Source organism: Hippocampus guttulatus, chromosome 2 (assembly GCF_054856545.1).
Source record: "Hippocampus guttulatus isolate MCC_2025c chromosome 2, RoL_Hgut_1.0, whole genome shotgun sequence".
Lineage (NCBI taxonomy): Eukaryota > Metazoa > Chordata > Actinopteri > Syngnathiformes > Syngnathidae > Hippocampus > Hippocampus guttulatus.
Window position 1 is genome coordinate 18,030,751 of NC_141262.1, and position 13,444 is coordinate 18,044,194.

General features: G+C 45.8%; 1 protein-coding gene across 3 annotated transcripts in view; it reads left to right on the top strand.

Annotated features, from left to right (window-relative positions):
* Window positions 1–162: 162 nt before the first annotated feature.
* LOC147208735 (transcription factor COE1) overlaps window positions 163–13,444 on the top strand; it is a 63,993-nt gene continuing 50,711 nt past the window's right edge. For 2 of the 3 annotated variants that reach the window (XM_086100122.1, XM_086100132.1), the window contains exons 1-6: window positions 167–872; window positions 1,535–1,691; window positions 2,394–2,457; window positions 2,973–3,028; window positions 4,143–4,216; window positions 5,555–5,623. In XM_086100122.1, the coding sequence (XP_085956248.1) occupies window positions 739–872; window positions 1,535–1,691; window positions 2,394–2,457; window positions 2,973–3,028; window positions 4,143–4,216; window positions 5,555–5,623 (554 nt within the window). In that variant the 5' untranslated portion in view covers window positions 167–738. Of the gene's footprint in view, window positions 873–1,534; window positions 1,692–2,393; window positions 2,458–2,972; window positions 3,029–4,142; window positions 4,217–5,554; window positions 5,624–13,444 lie in introns of all 3 variants that reach the window. The other variant, XM_086100139.1, reaches the window with a different exon arrangement.

Here is a 13,444-nt window from a genome sequence, read left to right on the forward strand (position 1 = left end):
CAGGCGCGCGGTGGGCACGTACGTTCACGCTGTGCCCAGTTTCTGACTAAAGCGGCTGCATGGGGCGGGACGTTGCAAGTGGTGGAGCTTGGAGCAGGAGGGGGGATAGGGTGTAAGCGGCAGGCTGGTCTCTCTGGTGGACAGCTGATTGTCCGCCTTATTAACCGTGTTTGGAGAGAGGGGGGCGTTGCTTTTCTCCTTGTAGGCCACGCCCCCTTCGCCCACTCCTCTTCGGCGTGCCACGGAAGGTCTAAAGTGATTCCTCTGGGAAGAAAAGAGCGCAAACCACGCGAGCTGGAGCTGCGGAGGAGCTGCACTCGCTGTCGCCGAGGACTGCCTCCTAATTTGCGCCGGGGAAGACTCAGTGAATAAAGGAACAGAGGGAAGGAGTGATGTCACCTGGGTGTTTCTTCCTCGCGTGGACTGTTTGTTGCCAAAACTGACATTTTGCATTTGTTTTTTTTTTTTGTCAGCTTGCACCTTGATCCGCGGGAGTGTCGCAGCCTTGTGTTCACTCTCTCCACTCCCACCCTCCGCTCTCATTGACACGAGGTGCACACTGACAGCCTCTCGCTTCTTCCACATGTCGCATCTTTTGTTGACTTTGAGAAGCGCTAAAGTGAAATAGAGCGCGCGACACTTGGCTACGGTGACAGCGCCTTCAAACGGAGCAGTGGAGAGAGAAAGAGAGAGAGAGACTGAGCGAGAGGGAGAGAGACGGCGTGAAGGTGCGTTTTGATGTTCGGCATCCACGACAGCATCCACAGGAGTGGGAGTAGTATGAAAGAAGAGCCCATGGTGGCCGGCATGAATGCGGTTCGGACATGGATGCAAGGTGCCGGAGTGCTGGACGCCAACACAGCCGCCCAGAGGTGAGCCGGAGGAGGGCTGCTGCGAGACGGGACATGAAGCGGCGGCAGAGGAGGGGTGGGGGATCGCATCCGCGGCGTTTTGAGCTCCACGAGCCGGTACCACTTGGGGCAGCACGCGGTCCCAGAGGAGGCAGTTGTTGGATCACCTGAACCACCGCTGGCTGGCTTGGCGACTTCATGAGTCGAGATCCGCTTGACGCCCAACGGGACTTAAGCGGCGTGGCGGCATTTCAGCATGAAAATGCTACTTTAGGCGTGCGAGCTCGAAATGTCAACTTTTGCTCCTGAATTTTGTAGTGATGACGTTTTTTTTTCTGGAACTCACGCATGGAATAATTAAGCCGTATTAAAATGAATTATTTGGGATTTGTGTTCAATACGACCAACAGTTAAAATTCACATTGTAGTTATTGACTGCAGGCCTAATAAAAAAAAAATCAGCGTCTTTGAATTCAGCAGATTTAGTTCTTTTTTATACTTCGGTAATAACTCAACAATTGGACTTCAACGTAAAATTAATTCATTTGCACATCGTTTGGCTTTTGTTGTTTTTTTTAAAAGCGAGAATGTGCGTGAGCCTTAAAAGACGCGTTTGCTTTTTGATATGCAATGAATTGTAAGGGTGGCTCCCAGCGCTGATGTTTTGCCTGTCGTGTCCGCAGCGGAGTGGGTCTGGCCCGGGCACACTTTGAGAAGCAGCCCCCTTCCAACCTGCGCAAATCCAACTTCTTCCACTTTGTGCTGGCTCTGTACGACCGACAGGGTCAGCCCGTGGAGATCGAGAGAACCACCTTCGTTGATTTTGTGGAGAAGGAAAAGGTGAGTGCAAACATTTTTCGAGTCAACAGATTTAAAATATATACAGTATATATATGTATTTTTTTGAAAGAAATATCTAAAGGAGGTGGTTTGGATTTCACCATGAACGCCCGAGTACCGTTAGCCGGCCCGTTTAATCAAATTAATTTATTGCCGAAAATAAAGTGTGCAGTTTCACAGCAGACGTCGTTACAATTATGCTCGTGTGAGTTTCAACAGTGAGGCTCGCAAAGTTGAAAGTGCATAAAAACCCGAGTGGGCACGCGTTCGTAGGAATAATATGGAAACATTTTACTGCCCATTTCGGAGCTGCCAAAAAACACATTTAATTAAGGAAAAACGAAATGGAAGTAATTTTTATTAAATGTAAATATACCTCGGACATAACGTTTAAATTGAAGTGATAATGTTGTTGGTTCAAATTTGTTATTTGCTTGTTGTTGTTTTTTTTAAATGCTAAACACCACTTTGTACTCGTCAACATGATGTTCACGAAACATTTTATGGTGTGTCATACGAACATTTACGATTGTCTCATATTTTAAAATGATAATTAAAAACATCACATCAATACAGAAAATGAAAAGAAACGCCTTTGCAAGAGAGATTTGTCATGATATAGTCTTTGTTTTTGTTTATTTGTTTTTATTACAAAAACTGAAACGGATGTCCATACCAGTTAATTTAATATTTTATTCGTAGGAAACGACAGGAGAAAAGACCAACAATGGGATCCATTATAGACTTCAGCTCCTCTACAGTAACGGTGAGTTTCCTTTCCGGCATTTTGATAGAACAAATGCATCGAGTGAGTGATACACTCTAAACACTTGAAGCTGAGAGCGAAAGCCGTCCAATTTTATGACGTTCTAATACAAAAAAAAAAAAAAAGCTTCTTAAGTGTTTCTTTTGGAGAATGACGAGATAGAAGTTAATTTAACCATGACGTGTATCTTAATTGTTGTAAACACTGTAAGAATAATATTCTGAGTATGACTCTTTTGAATTAAAAACAGACGAAATTTTATATCTTTTTACCTTCCCATAATTTGAAGGCTTCATGGTCCTGTGATTAAAATGTTTTACATTTAAGAAACGTGTGGTTTTTTTAATCAAACGTTACATGCATCACATTTTCAATTTAAGTATTAAAAAAAACCCTATGGTTAAAAGTTTAAACTTCTCATCTTTTCTAAAGTGCCCAAAGGAGGAAACGATGTGATGTTGCTAATTCTCTTGGGATGTTAAATCATAAACAAGAACTTCCTGATTGTCTCGCAGGGATCAGGACAGAACAGGACTTATATGTGCGACTAATTGACTCCATGACCAAACAGGTGAGATTTTCCGTTATACTATACTGCCACAGATTCAACTTTGCAGCAATTCTGTACTTGTACTGGTCTTAATTCTGGACCCACCACAACCCCTACACCCTCTCACCCTGTGTCGGAGACCCTCAACTTCAGCACTGCACAGCCAGCGTGATAAACGACCTGTCTTACCTGTGGAATACATTTACGAAGGCCCAAGAACGTAGAGGACATGTGTCCTCCTATACCCAGCCGCCGCTTATAGCAGCCAGTAACTGGAATGTTGCATTTTATAAGCATTTGCGTGTACATGTGAGATGTGTGTGTGTGTGTGTGTGTGTGTGTGTGTGTGTGTGTGTGTGTGTGTGTGTGTGTGTGTGTGTGTGTGTGAGAATGTCGAAGAAGTGTATTAGTGTGTTAGTGTTGCGGAGAGACAGTGATACATGCCAGCTCACTCTTAGAAGACCTTGACCCTCATTTCCTCAATGTGGAACAGAACACACTCTATCCCAGAGTGCTTTTTTGCCAATCAAAAAAACAAAAACAAAACATAAAAAAAACCCAAAAACCCCCGCAAGATATGTACATATGCCACAAAAAGTGTGGAATTAAAAAAAAAAATTATGATGAATTAGTAGACTGGTAAAGCTAACCTTTTCGGTTTGATATCAGGTGACACTGGTGTTGAATGGAATTTACATTCAAGGAGAGGCATTACAGTTTATTTTGAGTTGATGCTTGTGTGTGTTTATTGTTTACCGTGTGCCTTTGTGCGTGTGAGCGCGCGTGTTGATCGTGGCCCGAGAGTGAATGCTGAGTGAGGTAGCAGGGGAAACCAGACTACAATTTTGGACACCCAGCTATAGGGAGCAGATGGTGCACTATACTCCAGTCTGGCAGCCCAACTGCTCACTGTACAGCACACAAAAACATACGTGTGCACACTGACACGCGTGTGCACACGGCACAATGCAACATAGGCACAAAAAATGCATTCTTCCTTGTTGTTAGAACAGAGTGTTCAGGAGGAGAAGCTTCCTATGTGAAGACATGAATATTTTTGTGTGCATCGTTCTTTGATCACATACATGAAACAATACCCAATTAAAAGAGCCGTATTGTTTTTGCTCAACTCCAGGCGATCGTCTATGAAGGCCAGGATAAAAATCCAGAGATGTGTCGGGTTCTGCTGACCCACGAGATCATGTGCAGGTAAGGCTGAGTCCCACATTGCTGCAAATGTCATTATTTTAGTCCACAATGGGCCTTCTTGTTTTTTATTTATTTATTTTTCATTTTGAAAGTGTCTCTACCGGAGTAAAGAGAGGGCAAAGATATGAAGAGCAGTGCTAAATTACTGTTGAAATCTTATCATTTTCTTCAAAGTGGGTTGGCAAGATTGGCCCTGGCCTATTTCAGTTGGTAGGGGTGTGAGAATGTGTGTGAGCGTGCGGGTGTGTGTGCGTATCCTTCTCATGTTCAGCTAATTAGGACAAGGAAAAGCTCATTACTCAAACCCATCCTCCTTAGTGTGCGTAACACATGCAGTTTGCATCGTCCTGACAGTGAGCTATGTGCCGACGAGGACACACTCGGACCGCACATTAAAATACATTCACACACTCAAACACACTCAGTGTTTCAATGAAGGCATCACACGGCCGATGGCCATCTAAAAATACATGTCGACTTACACGTGGAAATAAATGGCCCGTGGCACTTCCTGGTTATCACACAAGGCAATTTAGACCACTTGTTTTCATATGCTGCAGGAAATGGCCTGAGATCAGAAATCTGATCTGGCTCTCCAAGCCTCCTGTCCTGGGGGATGCAAGAAAGTAGGGGGAAGGTCAATTCCCCTCGCGCCACTCTTTTGTGTGTTTCTCCATCTCCCGTCATACACCACGAGAGCAGATGCTCACATGTAGTCAGATGCAGGTACACGCCGACACGCATGTATGCAGGCGCAGTGCAGAGCGGGCGAGGGAAGAAAAGGTAGATGTGATGTATTTTTGAAGGTGGAAAGAGATGGGCGGCATGACAACACACCGTTACATTGTGCTGCAGTCAAGTCATTGGAAAAAGGACTCGTCACATCAGTATGCAACCCCCTTTTACCCAGCATGCACTACTCCCCAGGTCCGGTGGGACCTCTCTGTGACCCACTTCTGAGGCAGAGAAAGAGCGAGGCGGGATAGAGGGAGGGGACGAGCTCTGAGGAGGAAAAATTGAGAAGACAAGATGTCTGCTTGTGTGATGTCTGACAGAAACGGAGCTAACCTGAGTTCCCGATTGTGATTTAAGTTCGTCGCAAAATCCAGCCCGGCTCAAGTGCACCACTTTCGCTCACCTCCAAACTGTGGTCGAAAGCACCCTGTTGATCCCACCTGTACAACAGTGGCTTGAGCCTGGTCTTACCTAGACAAACCCAGGAAAAGTCAGCTCCTGCTCCATCTTTACCTTTCCAAGGAGTCTCCCTTCACCCTTCTCACACCCCTTCCCAGTGTCATCACTGCTGCGCGTTCTAACACCCCTCTTGTCGCCCCACAGTCGATGCTGCGATAAGAAGAGCTGCGGGAACAGGAACGAGACCCCATCAGACCCGGTCATCATCGACAGGTAGGCAAAGACTGACTTGTCGACTTGGCCCATCGTGGGAAAGACGTGTCGCGTGTTGACATTTAATAAATCCCTAAATCTGGAGGAAATGTCACACGGCTGAGGCGTGCGCTTGGTCAGAGAGAAGCAGAACGCCTAGCTGTTTACATTTCAGCAGCCTTAATCATCTCTGAGCAAAATGTGTGAAGCATCAGTAAATACCATAGTAGTGGTGCGTGTGTGTGTGTGTGTGTGTGTGTGGACTCCTACATGTGTGGTCACACACAATGTTTGAGTGGTTAGCCTGATGACTTAGCTGATGAGCAGTTCGAGTTACAACTCAAGGCTGATGCGTGAATGCGTGTGTATTGCTGGTTAAATGCTAACCATCCGAACATGCTTTGTTGTTTTGAGCCCGCACTCCTTGCACTTTTTTCTTAGAGTGTGCGCCGCCGATCCTCCTGTCATCATAAAGTGCCAATGACTAATGCAGCAGTTGACCTGATTAACACTTCGGAAAGGAGAAAACAACAACAACAACAACAACAAAAGGAAAAGCCCTGGTTGTAGATTTACAGTCTGGCCTTTGTTGTGTGGGACTCTTGGTCACAGTGATTAATCACAGTGATTAATCACAGTGATTAATTTTATCCTGGCATTGAATCATCATTGGTCACGTTAGGAGAACACGATATTCAAGCTGATTGTATTTTCGGATGCGCATTCTGGTCATGTTAAAAAAATATATATACATATTTGCTACTTGAGTTTTTATGTTGCTTTGACATGTACAAGAGTATGTGCGTGTGTTAATGAGGCAGTGACCTGAGCTATCTGATGAACACAGCTGTCCTGTTCTCATTGCTGCTCTGTCAAAAGCGACTTTTACCTGTGTGTGTGTGTGTGTGTGTGTGTGTGTGTGAGTGTTTTTGTGTGTGAGCGCCACCCTGGTTCCGCTCCAGTGAAGCGGAAGGCCTCACCTCAGTGCTCCCTGAGACAGCTGCACCCCAGCCACACGGCTTTAGACAACACGCCTGCCCCATCACCGTTTGCCCCAACCGTTTTTGTTTGCGTGCATCCGTACTTGTTGAATTTCTCATCACATGGCCTTTCTCCTCAAATTGGCCTGCAAGTTTGGGGCGGTCGCGACTTGCAGAACAGGCGGAGGCACCGCCATCCCCGCATCGAGCGTACCGTGGTCTCTCCGTGGCGTTCTTCCCCTGATATTTAATGGCTCAGGTGTGCAAGGCCACATAAAGCAACAACAAATTAGAGCAGGCAACGGGAAAACAACGGCCATATCTTCGCTTTCCTCTTCGATTCTTCCTGGACAGGGAAATTAGGTCAGGTGAGAGGAGTGTCAATGGTGGGGGGTGGAGATGGTTGCTCAAACTGTAGATTGAAGGGGAATAAGAAGACAGGTTGATGTGTTTGCTCATTTAGCATCAACATCGTCTTGGCAGTTGTAATAATCAGGGATTCAGAAACAAACAAACCACGGCGATGCCAAAGCTGACTCAATTAACATGAACCCCCCTCCTTCAAATTCATAAAGAAATACCATCAGCAGCCCCTCTCCACCCTTGAAGTTATTTAGTTCGTTAAATAAGGGCTCGTTAGCCCGCTGCTATTTCGCAGAGATGATTAGATTTTACAGCCCTAATTATCTGGGCTCGCTCAAACTCTTGTGGAAGAGTAATGGGTCTTATTGCCTAATTAGCTCTCTCTCGTTAAGATTGGTGAAACGGGCCACGGCAGCAAAAACCGCAGGAATGAGGAAAAATAAAGGCAGCTAATGAGAAACTTATTTGATTGTTAGGAGAACAAATCAGTACAGTGCGAATCTCACAGCATCCGGTTACGGTACGCCACTCTCTTCAGGAGACGCCCTCCAAGCAGCTCCTGTTCATCAGAGAATTTGTTTGGCAAGATAAGCGTCGACAAGCACTTACATGATGTTGACTTTAATTATGAAGTATATCTGTTGAGAAGTGGGAGATGTCTTCAATCCGCACCCGACCGGCGTTACTTTGGATGAGTTGAAGTCTCTTGTTAGTTTTACTGCAGCTTGAAGGGGGCTTTCCTTTTTTTGGGGAATTCAACGAGTTAACCTGGCAAATGTATGTCAGGGGGAAGGTGAGACACTCCTGGGCACCTCTCTATGTCTTCCCCGGGGAAACATGTGGTCCACTTTAGCCTCTTACAGAAACAGGATAATATGAGGGGGAGCCCTTAACCCCTTCACCTCCACTTTCAGCTCTCGTCATCACTCCTGCTTAGCACGGGGTTAATCGTATGCAGACGCTGCCAGTCACTCTGTGCTTTGCCTGGATGGGCCTCACATCATGAACACATCTCCCTCTCACCCGTGGAAACCTTTGCGAGCACGTTGCATAGCTTCTGTCAATCCACTTCCTGCTCTTTCTGAATAGCTTTGATTGCAGACTAATCTGTCGGCCTCGCGCGCCGGCTCTGGTGCCGAATGTCCCCCGCACGTACGCGTGTCCTCTCACGCCTCACGCCACCTGTGTCCCGTGGCCCTTTCTGGCCTGCCCAGCTCCCGTAGGCTTTCCGGAGGGAGTCCCCCAGGCTGGCTTCCCCTCTTTTGGGGGGGGGGGGGGGCACTCTGTGGCCACAGATAAGGATCCATCGGACACCCCTGCATATTCACATGAGCACCCCTGCCCTCCCCCTCCCCGTCAACAGCCACTTTTCCAGTGGCGGTGTTTTGCAGTGTGTGTTATGAGGTTGCCGTGTTTACATGTGCAGGCGATGTTATTTCAGGTTAATTGCTGTTTTCAAGTGTGAGCTCTTGGGTGTTTGTGTTTGCGCACACTCCCGCGGCCCGCTGTTGATGCGGCCCATTTCCTTGCATGCGCGTCTGTGCCGTTGTATCGGCGTCGATGTTGGTTGTTTCCCTGGGAGTGTGTGCGGTGATAGAGGCCATTTCCTGGCGAGTGTGTGTGTGTCTTGAGTGAAGAATGTCGGGCGGGAAGTGCTCCTCCCGCGGAGGATGATGTCATGGCGGTTTCCTGTTCTGCTATTGGAGCCGAGTGGCTAGCACCAGATTTTTGATCACCTCTTCGCCGCTTCACGGCTACAACTCTCTTGGCGACGTGTGTGAGAGGAGCAAATACTCGTGGGAGTCGGGCATGTTTTGAAAAGGTTGTTTTGCAAGCTTGTGCATTCTGCCGCTTGTTTGTCGCTCTTCTGCTAATTGTCTCTCTTTAGTGGGGCACCCCCTCATTGTTTTGGTTGTTGTGTTTGGATCCACTTCCTGAGGTGAGAGTTCATGTGTTGCCTTGGCTGAGCTAACGTGCGCTAGTGAATAATGTATTTCATTGACTTTATGTCAGCTCTGCCAGCCCCCCAAGCCGAGCCCACCCATGTTTAATTCATCCGTCTCATTTGTGTGTCCGCGCGCGCGTGTGTGTTCACGTTTGTGAGCGCACACGCTTACGAATTTGTGTCATTTAGAGGCCCAGTCTGCACCTGTCCAGCCATTAGCCCGCTTCTAATTTGCATTTGATGCTAATGTGGTTTACTGGCAGCGCCTTCCGTTGCTGCCGCCTAGGTTCACTTTCATATCCATGACTGTGTCAGAGAGAAGGTGAAAACCTACTAATTGTCGATAAGTCTGTCATTCCCTCAACGTTACCAGCAACATCGTTGACTCATTTTTGTATTTTTACTCTTTTTGCCACTTTAAAATGCCACACGAGACCAGTTTAGTGCGAGACTGAGTCATGTGACCTCGGCGTGCTACACATTTAAATACATCAGTGCAGATGTTGCTGCTATTTTTGTACTTGGCTTGAGCTGGTGTATGGGTTTCCATTGTACTTCTCGCAGTTGGGGGTCAACTGCAATAGACATTTGGTGGGTTGACTTGCAGCTACTTGAAGTTGAGCAGGGCATAGGGCCAAAGAGGCTGACTTACTGCCTCATCGATATGCACAAAGCCGGCACCCTCCCTAAGGTGCCGGCTGCTCTGAGAAGAACATAAATATATACAGAGAGCTCACACTCTCAGATAAACTCATTCGCAAATATGTATGGAGACAAGAACCCACTGCCATGACTATAAAAACACACACACATACACAAATGCGTTTTGACCTGCAGTTGCCTGCATCTGTTTGGCTGTGTTCTTTCTTCCCTGCAGTGGTTTCCCCCCTCAGGGTTGGAAGAAACCGCGGCCCCAGGGGAAGGACGGCTGGGATGATTGACAGCAGAGAGTTTGGAGGTCGGGGAGCCTCTCAAACAGGGCTGCCTCTTTTTTCTCTCACTCCAGTACTGTAAACCCCAACAACTGCTGCGCTTTCACTTGTAAAGGGGGGCGGGGGGGGGGGGGGGGCACCGCATACATGTGTTGGCTTAGTTTATCCAAATATGAAACATCAATTTCAAGCGTTGCTTTGGGGCAGGGAAAACAATTGTGTATGTGCCCGGGATGGAGGGGGTCTTAATTTAAATTCTTAACTTTAACTGCAAACTTCACATATGAATGTGCCCGTATTTCCTTGTGTTTTAATTCTCCCCCCAATAAGTCAGATGCTATCACACTTTGTAGGTTGTAAAACTAATGCCCTACAGCTGAACGCAGGTAACAAACACTTTATTAGGCCTCATAAAAGGCAATTTACAAATGTCATAACACTGAAAATAGCTAGTAAGTAGCTCCCTTTACTGCCAAAACTGCTTCGTCATTATTGTTTACTTTCCCTCCTTGACCTGGCCCTCTTCTCCTCTCCTTTGGTGCCAGTGTTTGTTCTGACCCAGAATGACAGGGTTTGGCCGGCCAGAACTGGTCCAAATGAGTAGCGTCCTACTTCTCTGAAGGACATTTTTGGTGTGGAAATTGCAGGCCGGGGAGATAGAGAGAGAAGGGGAGCGAAATAGAATAAAGATATATTTACTGTACAAAAGGCCTTGTGTGTGTGTGGGTGAGTGTATGAGTGTGTGTGTGTGTGTCTATCCTGCAAGTGATGAAAGAGTAACATTTTCCAGGACTTAGTCCATGCCCTAGAAGATGCGCTCAATTTGCTTTTCAAATGAGGCGTGAAGAGCACAAGCGTGTGCCTCTCAGTGTGATGGTATATTTGTCCGTGCGTGTGCGTGTGTGTGTGTGTGTGTGTGTGTGTGTGTGTGTGTGTGGCAGAAGCAAAGCTTTGTTTTCTCACTACTGATGCCTGTAGACAGTCAGAGCGCAGCTTAAGTGCGCTCTCATGGCCAATGTGTTACACGGCTGTCTGTTTGTGCCTGTAATAGAAAAGACTCAGCAGCAGTGTGTCATTGAGCTGCAATACACACACACACACACACACACACACACGTACGCACCCTGATCTCAGACCCAACGATGCATTGTTTACTCCTGCTAAGTGAGAACACAGACAGTCCGCGTCATGCCAGCTCGATACCCCCCAAGCTGGCGTCTCATTTCCTCCGAGCCCGTCTCCATCCCAGCCCCTCTTCTAGGGAGGGTTACCTCAGCGTCGTAGCCCAGGATGTAAATCCAGGTGTCCAGGATGAGCGCTCTGTTGACCCGCTGTGCCCGAACGCAATGTATAGTCTGTTGATTGTTTTTCATCAATCTGTTCAGGAAGAATGGATCACTGGCCAGGCGATGTAAAATTGTTGCTCTCAGTTTCACACGCCACAATGGAAGGAAGACCTGCAGGGGTGGGGGTCCGATGGTGGGAGTTGAGAGGCCATACAGTGTCGTGAAAAAGTATTGGTCCTTCTTTCAAATTCTTATATTTTCTTTGTACAGTTTCACCACTTTAATGATTACGATGATCAAACACAAATGTAAATATAAGACAAAGATAGGTCAAGGAAATATGAAAACCTGTTTTTAAATGATCATTTTATGTATTAAAGAAATAAATATTCAAAGCTACCTGACCCCGCATGAAAAAAAGTACATGCACTCTAAACCGAACTGGTTGGGCCAGCCTCGCAGCAGCAACAAATGAAGTCAAGCGTTTTCGATACCGGTTCTAGAATTGACCGTGAGTCTTTCACATCGTCGGGGAGTTTTCAGGCCCCCGCTTCCTTGCAGAGCTGCTTTAATTCAGCAACAATGTTGACAGTAAAGAATGACTTCTGTAAAGAATTGAAGAGTTACTCCTTGTACTTCTCCCAAATAAACACATAGCGACAAATGTGAAAATTGTAAATGGTAAATGGAATGCAATTATACTGTATGCCGCTTTATTTACAGTACACCACATTGTGCCCATCGAAAAAGCCTCACATTAACTTATTGAAAACTTATTTCTTCAACCACATTTTGTCAGCCACTTGTAATGCCAGAAAAGATTTCCTTTTTAGTTTAAAAAGGCTTACATTAACCAGGGACCCTTTCTGTACCATGGCCAAAAGTTGAACCTGAGGTTGATTTTTGCACCTACATAAATCCTTGTTGACTGGGACGATGGGCTACGTGGATGGGAAGGTGCCTCTTTGGGCTAGCTGCCGTCATTTGTCGCGATGACTGAGTGACAGGCCAGCAGCAAAGTAATGGCAGAGGCACTGATATACCGCCGAGATGGGCTTAATTGACTGGACTGCACAGTAGAGTCTCATTTAATGCTTATTAGCTAGCTAGCTGTTCCTCATCCACTCAAATCTGAATTTGAATTACTGCAGAATGTGAAGGGCTCTAATATAAAAAACCCTTTAAAATCAAATTCAAATCTGGATTTTGACTAGGCCACTCTAAAATCTTGATTTTGTTTTTTCAAGCCATTCAAAAGTTGACTTGCTGCTTGTGTTTTGGATCAGTCCTGCTGCAAACCCAAGTGCGCTTCACTCTTCCGAAAAAGTAGTTTTAATGAAGTACGCTTCATACTCGAGTAGAAGTATCTGAAAAATTAAGTTTGAAGAGTTTGCTTTAAGTATCTTTTATACTTTTCAGTAAAAGCCAAGTATACTTTAGAAAAAAATAGTATTTAAAAATACACTGAAAAAATACTGCCTCCAAATTAGTAGAAAATTTAAGTTTACTTGAATAAACTACTTTTTGCTAAGGTCACGGACTGTTGGCAGGACATTCTGCCTTAGGATTTTCTATTAAAGAGCAGAATTCATGTTCCATCGATCACAGCCTTCATCAAGGTCCTGAATGAGCAGAGCAGCCCTGGACCATCATAGTGCGACCACCATGCTTGACTTTTCCGGAAATGCTGCTCTTATGTTTATAACAGATCCAAGGAGACACACACATTCTCATCGGTCCATCGTATATCCTCCCCAAACTCTTGGAAATCATTTCTTCCATATTGTTGAGTCACGAACATGAGGAAAGTGAGGCCTGGAATTTGTCAGATCACGGCCTGGGTTCCTTTGAGACCTCCTGAATGAGTCGTTGCTCTGCTCTTTGGGTATTTTTTGTTGGCCATTCACCACTGGGAAGGTTCACTACGGTTCTGTGTTTTCTCCATTTGTGAATAAGGATAAATCACGACTGAGATGTCAGTGACTTGATTTCTCATATGTTCTTTTTGCATGAAGGTCTTCAACATTAAAGTGGGGAACAAGGCAAAAGAAGAAGAAGAAGAAGAATTTAAGAATAGGGTGAATACTTTTCAAGTCGAGTGATTTGGGCAGTGCAACTAAAGAATACCGGACAGATCTTTTTTAAGATACAAGATTTGTCATGTCTATTCTCCTTAAGAAAACATCTCCTCATCTCCAAACTTGTTTGAGTTTTACGACATTGAGCTTGACTAATTTGAGCTCCAATGTTAAGGTACAAAACAATTCTTCAAGGGACATAATTAAAACCTAAAGCAGGCCCGTCAGCAAGCAGGCAATTATGGTCAACAGCAGCAT